At 44.5% G+C, this 22,260-nt stretch overlaps 1 protein-coding gene across 5 annotated transcripts; it reads left to right on the forward strand.

Moving 5' to 3' along the window:
• The first annotated feature begins 404 nt into the window (after window positions 1-404).
• SPINK2 (serine peptidase inhibitor, Kazal type 2) lies at window positions 405-12,297 on the forward strand. 5 transcript variants are annotated; one of them, XM_024356146.3, is made up of 4 exons: window positions 405-541; window positions 1,570-1,613; window positions 10,355-10,464; window positions 11,974-12,297. In XM_024356146.3, the coding sequence occupies exons 1-4, from the start codon at window positions 487-489 to the stop codon at window positions 12,017-12,019; spliced, it is 255 nt and encodes an 84-aa protein (XP_024211914.1). In that variant the 5' UTR covers window positions 405-486; the 3' UTR covers window positions 12,020-12,297. The 5 variants fall into 5 exon arrangements, with proteins under 5 accessions (XP_024211914.1, XP_016807159.2, XP_016807160.2 ...); XM_016951670.3 differs by having other exon boundaries at window positions 439-691; XM_016951671.3 differs by having other exon boundaries at window positions 448-646.
• Window positions 12,298-22,260: the final 9,963 nt, after the last annotated feature.

Below are 22,260 nucleotides of genomic sequence, written 5' to 3' on the forward strand. Positions count from 1 at the left end.
AGAGCAAGGACCTCCTTTGTCGAGGTCAGGGCTGTGTCTTCAGCAACGAAACACTATCTGGGACTTAGTACATGCTTAAGAAATAGGTGTTGATTGACAGAGCTCCCAAGAGCTCCACAAGGGTCCCCCTAGGACTCTCACAGGTTCTTGTATGTCGGAGGGAGAGGTCTTCCCCTTCGTCTCCTCGGGGGGAGGGGAAGGTGTTGGGGAACAACTGCCCCTTCCTCTATCTCCCTCGCCCCTCCTTCCCCATGGCCCCCTCCCCCGTCTTTCTACCCTTCTCCTTCCCAGCCCTTCCCGGTTCTCCCCCGACCCTTCACGGCTCCTCTTCCCGCCGCCCGTCTTCCCTCGCCACCTACCGCTGCTTTTCCTCCCACTCTCGCCCCGCCTCTTCCCCCGCCCTCCCCGCGCCCCGTCGCACGAGCGCTCCCTGCGAGTGGCGCAGGTAACAGACCGCAGGGGCTAGACAGCCGGCGCGGGAGGAGGATGGCGCTGGCGGTGCTGCGCTTGGCGCTGCTGCTCCTGGCAGTTACCTTCGCAGGTAGCGCTCGGAGCGGTCCTGGCGAGCGGGGACCTCCGGATAAAAGCGGGATTGGGAGTCAGGCCGGCGGCGGACCCTGCCCGGCTCCGGGCGGCCTCGGCGACGGTACCCGCGCGCCCGTTACTGGCGGTTCCCCAGAGGACCTGCCAGGTGGAGGAACGCGAACTGGGGGTTGTGGGGGTGGCTTTGTGGAGTCAGCCACCCTCTTTAGTTCTTGCTTGGGCTTCGCTCCCAGCTGTAAGGACACCTGCCATCTAGAGCGCTTTCTCTGTTAAAGTAGATTTTCAGGTGCCCAAGATGAGGAGTTGAGTTTTTATGTATGGTCCCACGGGAGGAGATGTGCAGGAATGAGGAATTGTGGATGCTTACGAGAAAGGGGCTTTAGTCCAACCACACTGGACACCTCTCTTAAAATGAAGTTAAAATGCTCACATCTTGTATTAAATTTTGTATTTGTTACCCCGAGTTGCAAAGGAAAATAACATCATGAACTATTAATTAAGGGTTACTTCCTTGGCCAGGTGTAGTGGCTTGGGCCGGTAGTCCCAGTTACTCTGGAGGTTGAGGCGGGAGGCTCGCTTGAGACCAGGAATTGAAGCTGCAGTGCGCTAGCGCGACTTTTATTCCATAGCTTCGAAGTCCTTTCTCAACCAACCCTAATGGGAACAGAACCAAATGTTATTTCTATGTGCTTTTGGGGAGAGGTGCCATAAAAAACTGAATATCCTTTCTGGGGGAAGTGGGATGGGGACAGTTTAAAGAAGGTAGGCATTAGAGGGGAAAATAGAAGATGTGGCCTGGATAAATCCCAAACTGGATTTTAAAACATCCTTATGAAGCTGGATGTGGTGGCTAATGCCTCAAATTCCAGCACTTTGGGAGGCCTAGGCAGGAAGATCGCTTAAGCCCGGGAGGTCAAGACCAGCCTGGGCAACATAGCAAGACTTCATTAAAAAAAAAAAAAAACTTCATGAACAATACCTTACCTTGATCCTATACTGTAAAATGTCTATGCTTTCTTCTTACAGCCTCTCTGATCCCTCAAGTTGGTCTGTTTTCAAAATATAGAACGGTAAGTAGGAAAGCACTTCTACTGTTTCTACTAATACAGTGAAGCCCAAAACCGTTTGGGAGGGAGGCTGGCTTTCAGGTCTGACCTGCCACTTTTGAAACCATTGAGGACTGCGTTTAAAACCAGGTTGTCAGGCAGGCCTTTTGATTCAGATAAAAGTGTAAGTTTTAGTTGAAAACAGCTCAGTCTTTGTGTTAATATTTCCTTTAAAGATTCAAAAGGTCCTTAGAAAAAGTTATGCCGTGTACTAGATATTTTATGTACTTTATCAAATTAAATTCTGAGGATGTAAATGGAGACCAACCAAATGAGAACAAGCAAAGGCTATGTTTTTCAGGGCTTGTTATAGCAAGAGAGTCAGCCACTGTCACTTGCATTTGAGTAGGGACTCGAGTCAAAGAGAGGAGTGGGAAAACTATAGTGGAAAAAAGGAATGGCTTCAGGTATGGCCTGATTGGAGGCTGTTGGCACAGGGAAGCTGTAGGTGAGCTAACTAGAAGCACAACATTCTATGGTATGTGTTAGGGGTGTGTATTTGGTTTTCTCTGGTTGTCCTAAGTTGGAATCAAGGACAGAAATTACGGAAGCTGTCAGTTAGTAATCAAATCCTAACCATTTTGCGGCTGGGCCCAGTGACTCACGCCTGTAATCCCAGTGCTTTGGGAGGCCGAGGTGGGCAGATCACGAGGTCAGGAAATCAAGACCATGCTGGCTAACATGGTGAAACCCCGTCTGTACTAAAAATACAAAAAATTAGCCAGGCATCATGGCACGTGCCTGTAATCCCAGCTACTGGGGAGGCTGAGGCAGGAGAATCGCTTGAACCTGGGAGGCAAAGGTTGCAGTGAGCTGAGTTCATGCCACTACACTCCAGCCCGGACAACAGAGTGAGACTTCATCTCAAAAAAAAAAAAAGAAAAAGAAAAGAAAAGAAAGTCCTAGCCATTTTGGGCTGATTGTTAAAGGGGTTATTGTTTTGCTTCCTGGACTGTCACTAGAGATAGCAGTCTGATTTCCTTCAAGTCTGGCTTATAGCCGGCTGGCCTCCTGGCCTGGTTATTCTAAATAATGGTTTGGGTTCCTGGACAGGATGCTGCAGGTTGTGGGTCAGAGTTCTGTTTTATATAAGGACTAGTCATTGTCTGTATATTTGGTCTCTCAATTCTCACAATGATGTTGTAAGATAGACATTATTTGACATATGAGGATATTGACTTCAGCAGGTTAACTGTGAGCATTCAGCTCAGAGTAGACTTCTTCCAGGAAGCCTTCCCACGCGATTCCCTTCCTCTAGAGATGTAGATATATATACACACACACTTTCTCTGTGCTTACCTATACTGCATCATCATCACCATCATAATAATAAATACTTAGATACCTACGTGCCACACCAGTGTTCTAAATGCTTCATATATAATAACTAATTTCATCTTTCACAGTACTGTGAGGTAGGGATCATTATTTCATTATTATCCCCTTGGCCAAGGTCACATGGAAGTGGTGGAGCTATGCTTCTCATCCAGGCAGTCTGACTCCAGATCCAGTGCTTTTCTCTACCCTGTCACAGCATTAGGTTGTAATTGCCTGTTTGCCTATGTCCTCCAGGAAACTGTATGCATGTTGTCAGGTATAATGTCTTATTTGCTATTTGTTGCTCAGTCTTCAGCATCTCACGGATGCCCAATAACACTTTTAGTCAGTGATTCAGTTTGCTTGGGTTTGATTTTCTTTTAGAAAATGGGAGTTATGGTACCTTCGTTTCAAGGCTGGGATTAGGGTAAAGTGAGTGAGTTCCTACATGTAGAATTTAAGAAGGCACTCACGCTCAGGAGGCAAGGCAAGTGCTGCAGGACCTGCTTTTTTTTTTTTTTTGGAGACGGAGTCTTGCTTTGTCATCCAGGCTGGAGTGCAGTGGCGAGATCTCTGCTCACTGCAACCTCTGCCTCCCGGGTTCAAGTGATTCTTCTGCCTTAGCCTCCTGAGTAGCTGAGACTACAGGCATGTGCCACCATGCCCGGCTAATTTTTTTGTATTTTTGGTAGAGACAGTGTTTCACCATGTTGGCCAGGCTGGTCTCGAACTCCTGACCTCACAGGATGCACCCACCTTGGCCTTCCAAAGTGCTGGGATTGCAGGCATGAGCCACCGCTCCCGGCCTGGACCTGCTGTCTTTTGACAAGATTGTTAAAAGGATGACTCACACAAGAGATCTTTGGTTTGGCTGGTTTTTGTGCAGTGGTGTTTACAACTAATTGATCACAACCACAGATTTCTCTGTTCCTTTTCTATTCCACTGCTTCACTTGACCAGTCTTAAGAAAAAAGGGAGAGAGACAGAGAGATTGATCTTTGGTTTTTCTTCCTTATTTCCATTGCCACTGCTCTAATTTAGGGCCCCCATTATCTCTTACCTAGATTAGCATAGTGGCTTTTCAATGGGTTTTCCCCATCCTTTTGGTATCTTCACTTTCCACTTCCTGCTACACACTGCTGCTTCAATTAGTCTCTAAAACCTCAACTGAATGTAGCATGTCTCTGTGCAAAATCTTCAAGGACTTCTCATTGCCCACAGAGAAAGTCTAACCTCATCGACACAGCCTACTTTTCTACCTGTACCTTCTGGTGCTTTCTCATAGTTTATCCTCCTCTATCCTTAGTGCCATACTTTTTTTTTTTTTTTTTTTGAGATGGAGTTTCACTCTTGTTGCCAGGGTGGAGTGCAGTGGCACGATTTCGGCTCACTGCAACCTCCATCTGCTGAGTTCAAGCGATTCTCCTGCCTCAGCCTCCCAAGTAGCTGGGATTACAGGTGTGCACTGCCATGCTCGGCTAATTTCTATATCTTTAGTAGAAGTAGGGTTTCACCGTGTTGGCTAGGCTGGTTTCAAACTCCTGACCTCAGGTCATCTGCCCGCCTCGGCCTCCCAAAGTGCTGGGATTACAAGTGTGAACCACTGCACCCGGCCTGATTACTGTAGTTTTATAGTAAGTTTCAAAATGAGGAAATGTGAATCCTCCAACCTTTTTTTTCTTAGTCAAGACTGTTTTGGCTATTTGGAGTCCCTTATATTTCCATCTGAATTTTAAGATCAATTTGTCAGTTTCTGCTGCAAAAAAAGATAGCTAAGATTTTGTTGGGGATTCCATTGAACCTGTATATCTATTTAGAGAGTATTGCCATCTTAAAAGTGTTAAGTCTTATGATCCATGAACATGGGATGTCTTTCTATGTATTTAGGCCTTTAATTTCTTTCAACAATGCTTTGTAGTTTTCAGTATACATGTCTTACACTTTGTAAATATTTATTCCTAATGTTTTTGTTTTTGTTTTTTGAGATGGAGTCTCGCTCTATCGCTCAGGCTGGAGTGCAATGGCATGATCTCGGCTCACTGCAACCTCTGCCTCCTGGGTTCAAGCAATTCTCCTGCCTAAGCCTCCTGAGTAGCTGGGATTACAAGTGTGTGCCACCACGTCCAGCTAATTTTTGTATTTTTAGTAGAGATGGGGTTTTACCATGTTGGTCAGGCTGGTCTCGAACTCCTGACCTCGTGATCTGCCCGGCTCAGCCTCCCCAAGTGCTGGGTTATAGGCGTGAGCCACTGCACCTGGTCTTTCTAGATGTTTTATTTTTTTTTATTTTTTGAGACAGTGTCTCACTGTGTTATCCAGGCTGGAGTGAAGTGGAGCCATCTCGACTCACTGCAGCCTCCGCCTCACAGGTTCAAGTGATTCTCCTGACTCAGCCTCCCAAGTAGCTGGATTACAGGCTCCCGCCACCATGCCCAGCTAATTTTTTTTCGTGTATATATGTATATATATCTATATATAGATATATAGATATAAAATATATATTTTATTTATTTATTGTGAGATGGAGTCTTACTCTGTCACCCAGGCTGGAGTATAATGGTGTGATCTCGGCTCACTGCAACCTCCACCTCCTGGGTTCAAGCGATTCTCCTGCCTCAGCCTCCCGAGTAGTTGGGATCACAGGCACCCACCACCACGCCCAGCTAATTTTTCTATTTTTAGTAGAGACGGGGTTTCACCAGGTTGGCCAGGCTGGTCTTGAATTCCTGACCTCAAGTGATCCTCCCACCTCGGCCTCCCAAAGTGCTGGGATTACAGGTGTGAGCCACTGTGCCTGGCCTATATTTTTTTAGTAGAGACAAGGTTTCACCATGTTGGCCAGGCTGATCCCAGCACTCCCAAAGTGCTGGGATTAAGGGTGTGAGCCACCACGCCTGGCCCTAGAGATGTTTTATTCTTTTTGATGCTATTGTAAGTGGAATTGTTTTCTTAGTTTTATTTTCAGATTTTTCATTGTTAGTGTATAGAAATAAAATTGAGTTTTATATATTGATCTTGTATCTTTCAACCTTGTTGAACTTGTTTATTAGTCCTTTTTCTTTTTTCCAAGACTGAGTCTTGTTCTGTGGCTCATGCTAGAGTGCAATAGCATGATCATAACTTAATATAACCTTGAACTCCTGGGCTCCAGTGATCCTTCTGCCTCATCCTCCTGAGAAGCTAGGACTACACACACAGGTCACCACACATGGCTAATTTTTAATTGTTTGTAGAGATGGGGTCTTGCTATGTTGCCCAGGCAGGTCTTGAACTCCTGGCCTCAAGTCATCCTCCTACCTCAGCCTCCCAAAGTACTGGAATTACAGGAATGAGCCACCATACCTGGCCTTGTTTATTAGTAATAATAGTTGTGTGTGTGTGTGTGTGTGTGTGTGTGTGAATTTCTTAGGAATTTCTATATAACAAGATTGTGTCATCTTTGTTGTTTGTTTGTTTGTTTTTTGAGACACGGTCTTACTCTTCCACCAGGTTGGAGGGCAGTGGTACAATCTCAGCTCACTACAACCTCCGCTTCCTAGGTTCAAGCGATTCTCCTGCCTCAGCTTCTCAAGTAGCTGGGATTACAGGTGCCTGCCACCACGCCTGGCTAATTTTTGCATTTTTAGTACAGGCAGGGTTTCACCATGTTGGCCAGGCTGATCTCGAACTCCTGGCCTCAAGTGATCTGCCCGCCTTGGCCTCCAAAAGTGTTGGGATTACAGGCATGAGCCCCTCTGTCATCTTTGAATAGAGATAGTTTTACTTCTTCCTTTCCAATCTAGCTGCATTTTATTTATTTTTCTTGGGTAATTGTCCTGGCAAGAAACTTCGGTATAGTGTTGAATAGAAGAGGTGAAAGTGGACATTCTTGTGTTTTTTTCTGATTTTAGGGAAAAGCATTGAGTCCTTTACCATTGAGTAGAATGTTTGCTTAGGTTATTCATGGATGCCTTTTATTTTATTTTATTTTTGTTTTTGTTTTTTCTATGGATGACTTTTATAAGGTTGAGGAAGTTCTCTTCTGTTCCTGGTTCGTTGAGTGCTGTGTTTTTTGTTTGTTTGTTTGTTTGTTTTTTTGAGACAGAGTTTCACCCTTGTCCCCTAGGCTGGAGTGCAATGGAGTGATCTTGGCTCACTGCAACCTCTGCCTCCTGTGTGATTCTCCTGCCTCAGCCTTTGTTTGTTTGTTGTTGTTTTTTTTGAGACGGAGTCTTGCTCTGTCACCCAGGCTAGAATGCAGTGGCATGATCTCGGCTCACTGCCAGCTGTGCCTCCTGGGTTCACGCCATTCTCCTGCCTCAGCCTCCCGAGTAGCTGGGACTACAGGCGCCCACCACCATGTCTGGCTAATTTTTTGTATTTTTAGTAGAGACGGGGTTTCATCGTGTTAGCCAGGATGGTCTCGATTTCCTGACCTCGTGATCCACCTGCCTCAGCCTCCCAAAGTGCTGGGATTACAGGCATGAGCCACCGCGCCCAGCCACCTCTTTTTTTAAAAAAAAATCATAAAAGAGTTTTGGAGGTTCCTTTAAACTGTTAACTCCAATGCCAACCACTTCTCTTGCCACTGTGCCTTTGCTTGATCAATTTTATTTCCTTGCGGTAGACATTCTCCCAGCCTTCTATATTAAATTTTACCCTTTCTTCAAGACCAGCATGTGTATTTCTCAATTGCCTTATTCGACCCTAAGCTTCTTATAGGCAGGATCCAACTTTTCTTTGTCTTTGTGTCTCCCGTAACATCTGTAAATGAGTGATTATACCAGTAAACGGTATAAGAACCTTTCAGGAAAAAAGCTTTAGAGCAGCGGTCCCCAGCCTTTTTGGGACCAGGGACCAGTTTGTAGAAGACAATTTTTCCATGGACTGAGGAATGGGGTGGGGTGGGCAGAGATGGTTTGGGATGAAACTCAGACCATCAGGCGTTAGTTAGGAGTCTCGGCAGGGTGCGGCGGCTCATGCCTGTAATCCCAGCACTTTGAGAGGCTGAGGCTGGCGGATCACAAGGTCAGGAGTTTGAGACCATCCTGGCCAACATGGTGAAAGCCAGTCTCTACTAAAAATACAAAAATTAGCTGGGCGTGGTGGTGGGTGCCTTTAATCCTACCCATATGGGAGGCTGAGGCAGGAGAATCGCCTGAACTTGGGAGGCAGAAGTTGCAGTGAGCCAAGATCGCGCCACTGCACTCCAGCCTGGGCGACAGAGTGAGACTTCGTCTCAAAAAAAAAAAAAAAAAAAAAGGGCCAGGTGCAGTGGCTCATGCCTGTAATCCCAGCACTTTGGGAGGCTGAGGCGGGCAGATCACCTGAGGTCAGAAGTTTGAGACCAGCCTGGCTAACATGGTGAAACCCTGTTTCTACTAAAAATACAAAAATTTAGCTGGGCGTGGTGGCATGCGCCTGTAATACCAGCTACCGGGAAGGCTGAGACAGGAGAATTGCTTGAACCTGGGAGGCAGAAGTTGCAGTGAGCCGAAATGGCACCATTGCACTCCAGCTTGGGCAACAAGAGCAAAACTCTGTCTCAAAAAAAAAAACAGTCTCATAAGGAATGCACAACCTAGATTCCTCACGTGCCCATGTCACAATAGGGTTCGTGCTCCTATGAGAATCTAATGCCATCGCTGACCTGACAGGAGGCGGAGCTCAGTTGATAACGCTCACTGGCCAGCCACTTCCCTCCTCCTAACAGGAGGCCCAATTCCTAACAGGCCATGGACTAGTACCAGTTTGTGATCTGATGGTTGGAAACCCCTGCTCTAGAGTATAAAGGTCAGAGAATTGCTTAAAATTTTATCATATCCTTCTATAAGAATTATTTTTATTTTAATTTGTAATTTTTTTGAGACAGTTTCGCTCTTGTTGTCTAGGCGGGAGTGCAGTGGTGCAATCTCGGCTCACTGCAACCTCTGCCTCCCAGGTTCAAACGATTCTCCTGTCTCAGCCTCTCAAGTAGCTGGGATTACAAGCATGCGCCACCACCCCCAGCTAATTTTTGTATTTTTGCTAGAGACGGGGTTTCACCATGTTGACCCAGGCTGGTCTTGAACTCCTGACCTCAGGTGATCCACCTGCCTCAGCCTCCCAAAGTGCTGGGATTACAGGCATGAGCCACCACGCTCTGCTCTTCTATGAGAATTAAAATGACATTAAGGAATAATAAATGTGCAGTGGCCCTCTTCCAGAGAGCAGAGAGGAAGTTTTGGGGCAATGTCTGCCCAGATTGAACTCTCTTCCTGTAGTTAGTATCTTGTGCGGTGAAATTTGGAGTCTCCATAGATGATGAACCTGTTTTGAACATTTTTCCTTTGGCACAAATTTGCTTCAATTCTCAATTTCCTGCTTTCTTTAATGTTTTTGGTTAAATGTCAGTGCCTTAAAAGTTCAGGTTGAAAGATTAGATTCCTGATTTTGTCTTGGCATTAAGGCAAGGGATTAAGGTGGAATTTAATAAACATCCACATGGAGATTTTAGTGAAGTGCAAATTATGAAGCTAGACAATAAAAAAGTAGGTGTGGTGGCATGTCTTAGACTTGCATTTAAAAATCAGCCAGATTGAAGCCTCTGAGGTCCTTTTTTTTTTTTTTTTCTTTTTTTTTTTTTTTCTTTTTTTTTGAGATGGAGTTTCGTTCTCGTTGCCCAGGTTGGAGGGTTGGAGTGCAATGGCGTGATCTCTGCTCACCGCATCCTCCGCCTCCCAGGTTCATTCGATTCTCCTGCCTCAGTCTCCCGAGTAGCTGGGATTACAGGCATGCGCCACCATGCCCGGCTAATTTTTTATTTTTTAGTAGAGACAGGGTTTCTCCATGTTGGTCAGACTGGTCTCGAACTCCCAGTCTCGGGTGATCTGCCCACCTTGGCCTCCCAAAGTGTTGGGATTACAGGCGTGAGCCACTGCTCCCGGCCAAAGTCCTTTTTTAACATAATATGTATTGAACCGTCACACCAACATTGTATCTGATTTTTGCATTAGAAAATATTTTTTTGCCAGGCGCAGTGGCTCACGCCTGTAATCCTAGCACTTTGGGAGGCCAAGGCGGGTGGATCATGACGTCAGAAGTTCGAGACCAGGTTGGTCAACATGGTGAAACCCTGTCTCTACTGAAAATACAAAAATTAGCGGCATGGAGGCGCGCGCCTGTAATCCCAGCTACTTGGGAGGCTGAGGCAGGAGAATCGCTTGAGCCCAGGAGGTGGAGGTTGCAGGGCGAGACTCTGTCTCAAAAAAAAAAAAAAAAAGAAAAGAAAAAATTTTTCTGGAAAATAAAAATATTTTTATTAAATGAGTCTAGGAAATCTAGGGAGATCTGGGACATTTTCTCCTCTGAACTATTTTATATGAGTGTGTCTCAAGTCATTCTCGAATTTCTCTCTTTCTTTTTTCCAGCCAAACTGCTCTCAGTATAGATTACCAGGATGTCCCAGACACTTTAACCCTGTGTGTGGCAGTGACATGTCCACTTATGCCAATGAATGTACTCTGTGCATGAAAATCAGGTAACATGATTTTACAGCTGTAGACTAGCCAAGTTTTCTTCATTTCTTTTTTTTTTCTTCTTCTTTTTTTTTTTTTTTTTTTGACAGAGTCTCACTCTGTCACCCAGGCTGGAGTGCGGTGGTGCAATCTTGGTTCACTGCAACCTCTGCCTCCTGGGTTGAAGCAATTCTTGTGCCTCAGCCTCTGGAGTAGCTGGGATTACAGGCACCTGCCACCACACCTGGCTAATTTTTAATTTTAGTAGAGACAGGGTTTCACCATGTTGGCCAGGCTGGTTTCGAACTCCTGACCTCAAGTAATCCACCCGCCTTGGCCTCCCAAAGTGCTGGGATTACAGGCGTGAGCCACCGCACCTGACCTCTTCATTTCTTTTGTTGAATTTTGATTACTTAGGAGGTAGTGACAATTTTCTTGGATGTAAGAATCAAAGGTGGTATGGTAGTTCTCAGTTTTCAGGGTCATGCTTAAAGAGATGCAAAATCCTCAGTGAATTTTTCAGGTCAAGTTAAACAATGAGATGTGTGATTAGTCAACTATAGGCCAGGTAATCAAATTATGTTATTGCCCACAAATGTGAAATTTCCTAAAATTAAGAGTCTATTTAATAGTTAAACTCTGTGGAGTATTAAATTTTATTTTTAATTCAAAGGGCATGTGTAGGTGGTCTGCACACCCTGTATTAGTAGTCGGGAAGTGGGACTTACTGACTCTGCTTAGTAGAATGCTAAGTAATGAGTGTATGATACTTGATGTGCTTCATGTAGCACACCTGACCAGGTGACTGTCACTGCTCCTTCAGGTATGCAGCTTTGTATGTAGCAGGGATTCATTATTTGACCTTAGTCAGTTTTCTCTGATTCTTTTTTTTTTTTTGAGACTGAGTCTCACTTGTCGCCCGACTCACTGCAACCTCTGCCTCCCAGGTTCAAGCGATTCTCCTGACTCAGCCTTCCAAGTAGCTGGGATTACAGGCATGTGCCACCATACCTGGCTAATTTTTGTACTTTTGTTAGAGATGGGGTTTTACCATATTGGTCAGGCTGGTCTCAAACCCCTGACCTCAGGTGATCAGGTGATCCACCCACTTCGGCCTCCCAAAGTGCTGGGATTACAGGCGTGAGCCACTGCTCCCAGCCTAAGTTTTGTATTTTTAGTAGAGGTGGGGATTCACCATGTTGGCCAGGCTGGTCTCGAACCCCTGACCTCCAGTAATCCACCCACCTTGGCCTCCCAAAGTGCTAGGATTACAGGCATGAGCCACCATGCCCAGCTCTCTGAGTGATTCTTTGGGGTTAGTGTCCTGTGCCCTAGCGTTAGGGGAAAAAATGGCAGAGTGGGGACTTTCACCCTCTTTGTTTCCTAGATTTAGCTTAAAAAATGATTAAATAAGTGTAGCTGTGGAAGGAATCTAATATATATCTATCTACATGGGTCTTTTTAACACAAATAATGAGACAGTTTCAGTATGGTAGGTAATAAATGTATTTCTGTGATTGTTCAATTTGCAGGGAAGGTGGTCATAATATTAAAATCATTCGAAATGGACCCTGCTGATGGAGCAGTGTACAGAAAAGAAGATGGAGAGACCACCTTCACTGGCAGACTAGATAAATTGCATTTCCCCTTTTTCCCTTTTCCTGTGTTTCTTTACATGAGATTTGTTAACACACATTTTCTGAGAGCAGGTATGGAAGACAGCCATGTGTAGTGATGGATAATTTAAAGAAAAAAAGAATCCTTGTTTCTTGGCTTTTGCTCCTGGAGTTAAGCTTACTGCCCAGGTGACTTGTGCATTGCTTTATTTAGTTGAAATAAAATCAGCATTGAATTCAGTTCCTACTGTTCTCTGTTGAAAATACCATTCTCATTCCAGAGGAGGCAGAGTTTTACCTCTATCCTTTAAGAGTTTTTCAGCTGGGCCTGAGAATTAAATGGACATAAGACAGATCAACAGGAGGAAAGCATACAGACTTATTTAATACAAGTTTCACTTGGCATGGGAGCCTTCATAAAGAAAGAAACACTCGGCGGGGCATGGTGGCTCACGCCTGTAATCCCAGCACTTTGGGAGGCTGAGGCGGGTGGATCATGAGCTCAAGAGATCGAGACCATCCTGGCCAGCATGGTGAAACCTCGTCTCTACTAAAAATACAAAAATTAGCTGGGTGTGGTGGCACAAGCCTGTAGTCCCAGCTACTTGGGAGGCTGAGGCAGGACAATCGCTTGAACCCAGGAGGCGGAGGTTGCAGTGAGCTGAAATCACACCACTGCACTCCAGCCTGGGCAACAGAGCGAGACTCTGTCTCAAAAATAAATAAATAAATAAACGCTCAAAGACACAGAGTTGAACACTTATATGCTGAATTAGACAAAGAGTAGTGAATTATGAAAGTGTGACATGGCAGAGGGGCTTGGGCTGAGTTAATTGGGTAGAGAAGTGGCTGAGGATAAGCATTAGTCTAACAAGGTTGGTTTGTACACATTTCCCTTGACCTCAATTTCCAATTTCCCCCAGTCCTTGATGATAAGAATGTTACTTTACTTCTGGCATAGGGAGGACATCTTTCACAGGGGAATTTTATCTCCTGCTTTTAAGAAACAGAAGGAAAGTCAGAATGATCTTCTTGCACCTGCTGTTTTTCAAGTGCTTTTAACTCAAAATAGTTAATATGCCAGGGCAGCATATTTTGGGTTGGCATATTAACTCCTTCATCATCAGCGGCCTCACATGGCCCTGTTCCTCTCAGGCGTGGATGAATTTCAGTAGGTGTGAAGTGGAGTTATTGTTGAGAGGGCAAGATTTATCCTAACTCCTTCTTTCCCTAATTCTCGGGTAATTACTTTATGTGTAGTTGGTACAGTGTTCTGCACATGGCCAATAATTGTAAGATACTTGGCGTTAACATTAACCCAAACTCGTAAAGTTAAAGAATCATGGAGGTACAAATATTTATTAGATTCAAAATTTCCTTTCAATACAGTTTTCATTCTGAGTTCATACAGGAGTTTGGCTTTTTCTTTCTTTCAGAGCAGTGGTTCTCAATCCAGGGTGATTTTCCCCAAGGGGACATTTGGTAGTATGTCTGGAGGAATGTTTGGTATAACTGCTGAGGTGTGGGGTGCTACCTAGGGATGCTTCTAAACATCCTACATTGCATAGGTCAGCCCCCAACAGCAAGGAATTTTCCAATCCAAATGTCAGTAGTGCTAAGGTTGAGACACCCTGTTTTAGAGTTTGATACAGCATAAACATTTTATAACAATAATATAAGTGACCAGGGATTTAGAATGATAGCATTTTCCAGGTAGAGAATTTTAGTCATAAGGCCTAGGTTTAAATACATTCGAGCACCAGGAAATGGTGAGACACGAGGCAAGAGGTGGCTGGGAGAGTGGTATCGTGGGGAGAACATGGCTTTTGGGGGTGAGCTAAATATGAGTTCATTCTGATTCCAACACTTGTGTTTCAGTTTTCGTATCTGAAAATGGGGTTGATGTTTAGCTCCTGGAGCTATGATGAGGAAACTGTTTAGCATAGTGCTTGACATATAGAAGCCACTGAAATAGGTGCTACTATTGTTTCAGACACCCCTCCTAGAGAGGAGAAAACAGGCCCACAAAGGCAAACACATTTGCCTAAGGTGATAGAACTGAGCCTGGGCCTGCATGGTGGCTCTTGCCTGTAATCCCAGCACTTTGGAAGGCCAAGGCGGGCAGATCATGAGGTCAAGAGTTCGAGACCAGTATGGCCAATATGGTGAAACCTCGTCTCTACTAAAAATACAAAAATTAGCTGGGCGTGGTGGCAAGTGCCTATAACCCCAGCTACTCGGGAGGCTGAGGCAGGAGAATCGCTTGAACCCAGGAGGTGGAGGTTGCAGTGAGCTGAGATCGCACCACTACACTCCAGCCTGCGTTGACAGAGCAAGACTCCATCTTGGAAAAAAAAAAAAGTCATATATGCTTTTTGGAAAATTGAAAAATACAGACCAGGTGCAGGGGCTCACCTCTGTAATGCCAGCACTTTGGGAGGCTGAGACAAGAGGATCACTTGAGGCCAGAAGTTCGAGATCAGCCTGGGCAACACAGAAGACCCCGTCTCTATTAAATAAATAAATAAATGAAAAAAATTAGATACAGAAGTATATAAAAATGGAGTGAAAGTCTTGCCCATCCTAGCCTCCAGAGGCACCCAAGACTGTTTTGAAATGTCTTTTTCTCTCTCTAAGTACACGTGTATACAAAATTACACATGTGCACACACAAGTCCTGTAAACTTGCTTTTACTCTTAAATATTGGGTTTGTTTTCATGTTGATATATATTGTTTCTTCTTTTTTAAACAAATTTATTATTATTTTTTTGAGACTGAGTCTTGCTCTGTGGCCCAGGCTGGAGTGCAGTGGCATGATCTCTGCTCACTGCAACCTCTGCCTCCCGGGTTCAAGCGATTCTCCTGCCTCAGCCTCTGGAGTAGCTGGGATTGGAGGCATGCCACCACTACACCTGGGTAATTTTTGTATTTTTAGTAGAGACAGGGTTTCACCATGTTGGCCAGGCTTGTCTGGAACTCCTGACCTCAAGGGATCTGCCTCATTGGCCTCCCAAAGTGCTGCGATAACAGGCATGAGCCACCGTGCCCAGCCTGTTTCTTCTTTTAAACAGCTACACAGTATACTGTTATTGTGCCATAATTTATCCAGTCTCTATTGACCTATATCTGGATTATTAGGATTCTCTTGATTGAAAGTGGGAAATCCCAACTCAAACTAGCCTAAGCTAAAAGGGGAATTAATTACTTCCTTGATATAGTGAAGTGACTAAGCACACTGGTTCAAAGCCAGATATCTGCATTCACTGACCAAATTACTGCTTAACTCAGTTTCCTCATTTATAAAGTGAGGAAGATAATAGTATCTACTTAAGATAATGCATGTAAGGTGCTCAGGACACTTGAAATGTTGGCTGTATTATAGAAAACTATACCTTTTTTTGCAAAAACAGTTTGCTCTTTTGACTTAATATTTCATGGATGTTTTTCCAAATCTATACATATAGATCTACATCATTGAAAACACTTGCATAGTATTCTGTTATATAGACATACCATAATTTGTCTATTCAATCTCATCCTGATAGACACTTACATTATTTCTCATTTTTCACTATCACTAATGCTGAAATTATGTCTTTTATTTTTATTTATTTATAAATTTTTATTTATTTTTTGAGGTGAAGTTTTGCTTGTGTTGCCCAGGCTGGAGTGCAGTGGCACGATCTCAGCTCACTGCAACCTCCGGCTCCCGGGTTCAAGTGATTCTCCTGCCTCAGCCTCCTGAGTAGCTGGGATTACAGGCATGAGCCATGATGCCCAGCTAATTTTTTGTATTTTTAGTAGAGACGGGGTTTCATCATGTTGGCCTTGCTGGTCTTGAACTCCTGACCTCAGGTGATTCACCCGCCTCGGCCTCCCAAAGTGTAGTGATTATAGGTGTGAGCCACCGCACCTGGCCTATTTATTTTTTAAAAAGTGAAAAATTTTCTTTTAATACAGATGGGTCTCACTATATTGCCCAGGCTGGAGTGCAGTAGCTGTTCACAGGTGAGATCCTGCTACTCATCAGCACCGGGATTTTGACCTGCCCTGTTTCCAACCTGGGCCGGTTCACCCCTTCTTAGGCAACCTGGTGGTCCCCTGCTCCCAGGAGGTCACCATATTGATGCCAAACTTAGTGTGGACACCCATAGGGATAGCACACTACAGCCCAGAACTCCTGGACTCAAAACAATCCTCCCACCTCAGCCTCCGGAGTAGCTGGGACTACAGACATGTGACACCACGCCTGGCTAAACTTATGTCTTTGTACTCATGCCCTTCCTTCTTTGTGCACATTCTGTAGGACAAATGCATAAGATTGGCATTACTTGGTCAGAAGATACACAAACTTAAAACATTGAAAGAGATTTCAAAATATTTTTGAAAAGCGTGTACCTATCTACATCCTCTGTGACAAATGAGTGCCTAGTTCTGCTTTCTACTACCATTGAGTTAAAGAAGTAGTGCTGCCCCGAATCTGCTCAGTTAGAGTTGTTCTGTATACTCAGTTTGCATCCATTCTTTTTTTTTTTTTTTGAGACAGAATCTCTCTCTGTCAGCCAGGCCAGAGTGCAGTGGCGCCATCTCGGCTCGCTGCAACCTCCATCACTGGGGCTCAAGCAATTCTCCTGCCTCAGCCTCTAGAGTAGCTGGGATTACAGGTCCCCACCATCACGCCCGGCTAATTTTTGAATTTTTAGTAGAGATGGGGTTTCACCATGTTGGCCAGGCTGGTCTCGAACTGTAGACCTCAGGTGATCTGCCCGCATCAGCCTCCCAAAGTACTGGGATTACAGGCATGAGCCACTGCACCTGGCTAGCATTCATTCTTTATTGAAAAATTCGTTTTTTCCCTTTAATCTTCTTCTTTTTTTTTTTTTCTTTTCTTTTTTTTTTGAGACAGAGGCTCGCTCCAGGCTGGAGTGCAGTGGAGCGATCTCAGCTCACTGCAATCTCTGCCTCCTGGGTTCAAGTGATTCTCCTGCCTCAGCCTCCCGAATAGCTGGGGTTACAGGCACACACCACCATGCCTGGCTAGTTTTTGTATTTTTAGTAGAGATGAGGTTTCACCTTGTTGGCCAGGCTGGTCTAATGTTCTTCTTTAAAAGTGGCATAGTAATTATAGTTGTCTCAAGTAAATGGTGAGAAGAAAGTGCAACAGTCTATGGAGAGTTCTAGAATAGAAGCTGCCCAAGGATGGAGATCCTCTAAGTCTTGCTCATCATGGTATTTTCAGTGCCCAGAATAGCACCTAGCACAGTGCATATTTGTTGGTTGAGGACATGAAAATACAGCTTAGGAAGCTCACAAAATAATGACAACAAAACCACTAACCTCCATGAATTTCCTTCCTGCAAGAACAGGCAAGATAACTCAAACCAGAAATCCCACACACCACAAAGAAAACAACGTTTTGACTTGCCCAACAGTGAATTTCATTTTTTCCTATGTTACTCTGAAAAAGATAACAATGCTTCATGCCCAGAAGATTTTGAACAGTTCCAGGAGCATACCTTAAACTGGTTTAGATTCTTCTTTGTTATTTAATTAATTTATTTGAGATGGAATCTTGCTCTGTTGCCCAGGCTGGAGTGCAGTGGTGTGATCTCGGCTCACTGCAACCTCCACCTCCCAGGTTCAAGCAATTCTTTTGCCTCAACCTCCCGAGTAGCTGGGATTACAGGTGCCCACCACCAAACCCTGCTAATTTTTTGTATTTTTTAGTAGAGACGGCGTTTCACCATATTGGCCAGGCTGGTCTTGAATTCCTGACCTCGTGATCCACCCCCTTCAGCCTCCCAAAGTGCTGGGATTACAGATGTGAGCCACCGTGCCCGGCCCTTTTTTTAATTTTAAAAATTATTCTTAATTTTTGTAGAGATGAGGCCTGGCCGTGTTGCCCAGGCTGGTCTTGAACTCCTGAGCTCAAGCGGTCCGCCTGCCTTGGCCTCCCAAAGCGCTGGGATTACAGGCATGTGCCATAGCACCCGGCCCTGCCTTAGATTTTTTTAATGACAAAAAATCTTTACATCTGATCATTCACTCATTTATGTCGTACACACTTACAGATATCTACCATGTGATGAGCATGGGGTATACAATGACAAATGACCCTTAGCTCCTGTACATGCAGAACTTATAGGATCATTCTTTTTTCTCTGAAAAGCAGAACAACTCTCACTTCTGAAAACCAAGAATCTGATGTCTGCTGTAGACTTTTAAGTTCCATGAGGTTAAAACCAGTATTTGTTGTGTTCCCTACTGAATTCCCAGCACTTGGCACAGTGCCTGTCACACAATAAAAACCTAATAAGTACTCGTGGGCGGGCTTACTGAAGTCAGTTTCATTCTGATGGCTTCTGCATTCTGTGGCTAGATTTACAATGGCAAGAGTATTTTGGACAAAAGGAGAAGCTGAGCTTCAGGCAGCAAAGCAGGTGGCAACAGTTAGATATAAATCACTCTCATTCAACCTTCAGGGGAGCCACTTCCTCACTATGTCTTGGAGGTGAGCTCACCCAGGCCATAAACCTCAAAAAAAGGGGACCTATGTCTTAGTTTATTGAACATTTATTTGCTGAACACTGTATGTGTATGTGTGTGTGTGTGTGTGTGTGTGTGTATATATATATATTTCAGACGTGGTCTTACTTTGTCACCCAGGCTGGAGTGAAGATTACAGCTCACTGCAGCCTTGACTTCCCAGGCTCAAGCAGTCCTCCTGCCTCAGCTTTCCAAGTAGCTTGAACTACACGCATGCACCACCATGCCCAGCTAACACTTTTTAACTTTTTTTTCGTAGAGACAGGGTCTTGCTATATTGCCCAGGCTGGTCTTGAACTCCTGGGCTCAAGCGATCCTCCCATCTCATCCTCCCAAAGTGCTGGGATTACAGGCGTGACATGCCGCACCTGGCCAACACTATTTGTTTTTAAGAAAGCACTTTGTGGATGTGAAGAAATAGGAATGCTTTTACACTGTTGGTGGGAGTGTAAATTAGTTCAGCCATTGTGGAAGACAGTGTGGGGATTCCTCAAGGATCTAAAACTAGAAATACAATTTGATCCAGCAGTCCCATTACTGGGTATATCCAAAGGATGATAAATCATTCTACTATATAAGACACATGCACATGTATGTTTATTGTGGCACTATTCACAATGGCAAAGACTTGGAACCCAAATGTCCATTAATGACAGAATGGATAAAGAAAATGTGGCACATATACACCATGGAATACTATGCAGCCATAAAAAAGGATGAGTTCATGTCCTTTGCAGGGACATGGATGAAGCTGGAAACCATCATTCTCAGCAAACTATCACAAGAACAGAAAACCAAACACCACATGTTCTTACTCATAAGTGGGAGTTGAACAAGGAGAACACATGGACACAGGCAGGGAAACATCACACACTGGGGCCTGTCAGGGGGTGGGGGGCTAGGGGAGGGATAGCATTAGGAGAAATACCTAATGTAGGTGACAGGTTGATGGGTGCAGCAAACCACCATGGCACGTGTATGCCTATGTAACAAAACTGCACGTTCTGCACATGGAACCCAGAACTTAAAGTATAATTAAAAAAATAAAAACAACAAAAAAAGCATTTTATTTGTCTTTATTATTTATTTATTTTGAGACGGAGTTTTGTTCTTGTTGCCCGGGCTGGAGTGCAATGGTGCAATCTTGGCTAACTGCAACCTCCACCTCCCAGGTTCAAGGGATTCTCCTGCCTTAGCCTCCTGAGTAGCTGGGACTACAGGCATGCGCCACTACGCCCAGCTAATTTTTGTATTTTTAGTAGAGATGGGGTTTCACCACGTTGGCCAGGCTGGTCTCGAACTCCTGACCTCAAGTGATCTGCCTGCCTCGGCCTCCCAGATTGTTGGGATTACAGGCGTGAGCCACTGCACCTGGCCTTTTTTATTTTTATTTTTATTTTTAAATAATAGACATGGGAGTCTCACTATGTTGCCCAGGCTGGTCTCAAACTCCTGGGCTCAAATGAGGTTTCCACCTTGGCTTCCTGAAATGCTGGGGTTACAGAAGTGAGCCACCACATCCAGCCATGGAGTTTTCTTCCCATAGAATTAAAGTGATCTCAGCATAAAAAAAATTGAGAACCCATGTTCCAGGGCTTCTTTCACCTGTCCCTCTCTAAACTCCTAGTTGAGATCAAATTCCGGCTCATACTGAAATGTCCTCTCTTAGTCGCAGGGTCTTCAAAGAAAATAAAGCATCAGACAAAATATTGAAACCATTAAGCTTCCTTCTACCCCATTCCAGTTCTCCTCCACAGTTACTCTCTGACATCATACAACTACGTTTATATTGTATTGTATACGCATTTAACTGACACACACAATGAATAAAATACAGAAGAAAAGGAACTTGGGGAAGCAAAGACCTCGTTCTCACCTCCTTCTATAATACCCAGATCTAAGCCTCTGTTTCTATATTCTCCATAGTGAGAGGAAGCAACATACCTACACAATATTTAGCAATATGATCAATCACATGTGAAAGCAGTTGCCAATAACGGGACCATTTAGACTGCCACATTACATAATTGACACATTCTCTCTTTAGAGCAGGGAGTTTTATTTTTCTGTGTTGAAAATGAGATAATATTTAATTTAATGAGTGTCTATAGTTGCATTCACTGCAGTTTTTTTTTTCGAGATGGAGTCTCATTCTGTCGCCCAGGCTGTAATGCAGTGGCACAATCTTGGCTCACTGCAACCTCTGCCTCCGAGGTTCAAGCGATTTCTGGCTAATTTTTGTATTTTTAGTAGAGACAAGGTTTCACTATGTTGGCCAGGCTGGCCTTGAACTCCTGACTTCAAGTGATCTGCCCGCCTCAGCCTCCCAAAGTGCTAGGATTATAGGTGTGAGCCACCATGCCTGGCCCACTGGCCCACTACAGTCTTCTTTTTTTTTTTTTTTTTTTTGGAGTCTCACTCTGTTGCCCAGGCTAGAGTGCAGTGGCGCAATCTCGGCTCACTGCAATCTCTGCCTTCCTGGCTCAAGTGATTCTCCTGCCTCAGCCTCCTGAGTAGCTGGGATTACAGGTGCGCACCACCATGCCCGCCTACTTTTTGTATTTTAGTAGAGACAGAGTTTCACCATATGGCCAGGCTGGTCTCGAACTCCTGACCTCGTGATCTGCCCACCTTGGCCTCCCAAAGTGCTGGGATTACAGGCGTGAGCCACCCAGCCCGGCCAAAACCTGCTCCAGTATTCTTAATCCATAGTATTGAAACTACAGGCACATTTTATGAGGGCCTATGATCTAAAGTGCTATCCTTTATGTTTTATATTGTTTAAGAGAGAAACATCAACTCTGTTTCTTAGTACTCTAGCAGATTCAAAAACTGGTTTTCTTACTGTGCAGGGGATCGTGTTTATGTGACATTTATGATAAAATTAGATTTCACAGTTTTTTGGCTTTTCTTCTGTCCCCAAGTAAAATTAGATTTCCTTGTACATAGAAAGAAAAAAAATTGGGGGAGGAAATACATTAAAACATTAATGAAATTAAATAATCATACTCAAATTTTCTTCAAGGAGTATACACTATTTTGCTAATTATAATAAAATGGCTCTTATTAAAAATCAGAGTGGGGGAGAGGAGGAAGAAAGGTCTGATTTTAAAAGCCATGAGATGAAGCCACGAGTCAGAAAGAGCCCAGCAATAATATCTTACAGATCATGACCAAAAATGCTTCCTGGCCAGTGTGGAGACACCAGGGGGCAGTGGCTCCCTGAGAACTGCTGCTGCTCCCAGCTCAGGCGGCTCAGCCTGCGGTCTACGATTCATCGATTCATCGTCACCAAACTCGGGAAAGTTACGTTGCACTTACATGCTGCTTCCGAAGGCTCTTATGCTTTGATTTCTTGAAGGCACCGTTTCTGTGAATAAAACTGAACGATGGTCCGGCGGGGATTAGCATGTAGTTGAGGACCTGGGTGAAAAGATGGGAAATAAAGACAAACCGAAACCATTTTGCCTTCTGGAGTAGGAGTCCGGGAAAGGGATTTGAAAAGCTGCCACGATAGGGTTCAAACTTAGCGGTCCAGGTTGACCTAGTTCCCACAGCCATCAGGAAGAGGGGCGTGCTTCTCTATGGGCAGCAAGTTGAGGAGGAAGTTCCCACTCTTCTTCTCCAGCTTTTCTGCCTCAACACTGCCGCCCCCT

This window comes from Pan troglodytes, chromosome 3, assembly GCF_028858775.2.
Source record: "Pan troglodytes isolate AG18354 chromosome 3, NHGRI_mPanTro3-v2.0_pri, whole genome shotgun sequence".
NCBI lineage: Eukaryota > Metazoa > Chordata > Mammalia > Primates > Hominidae > Pan > Pan troglodytes.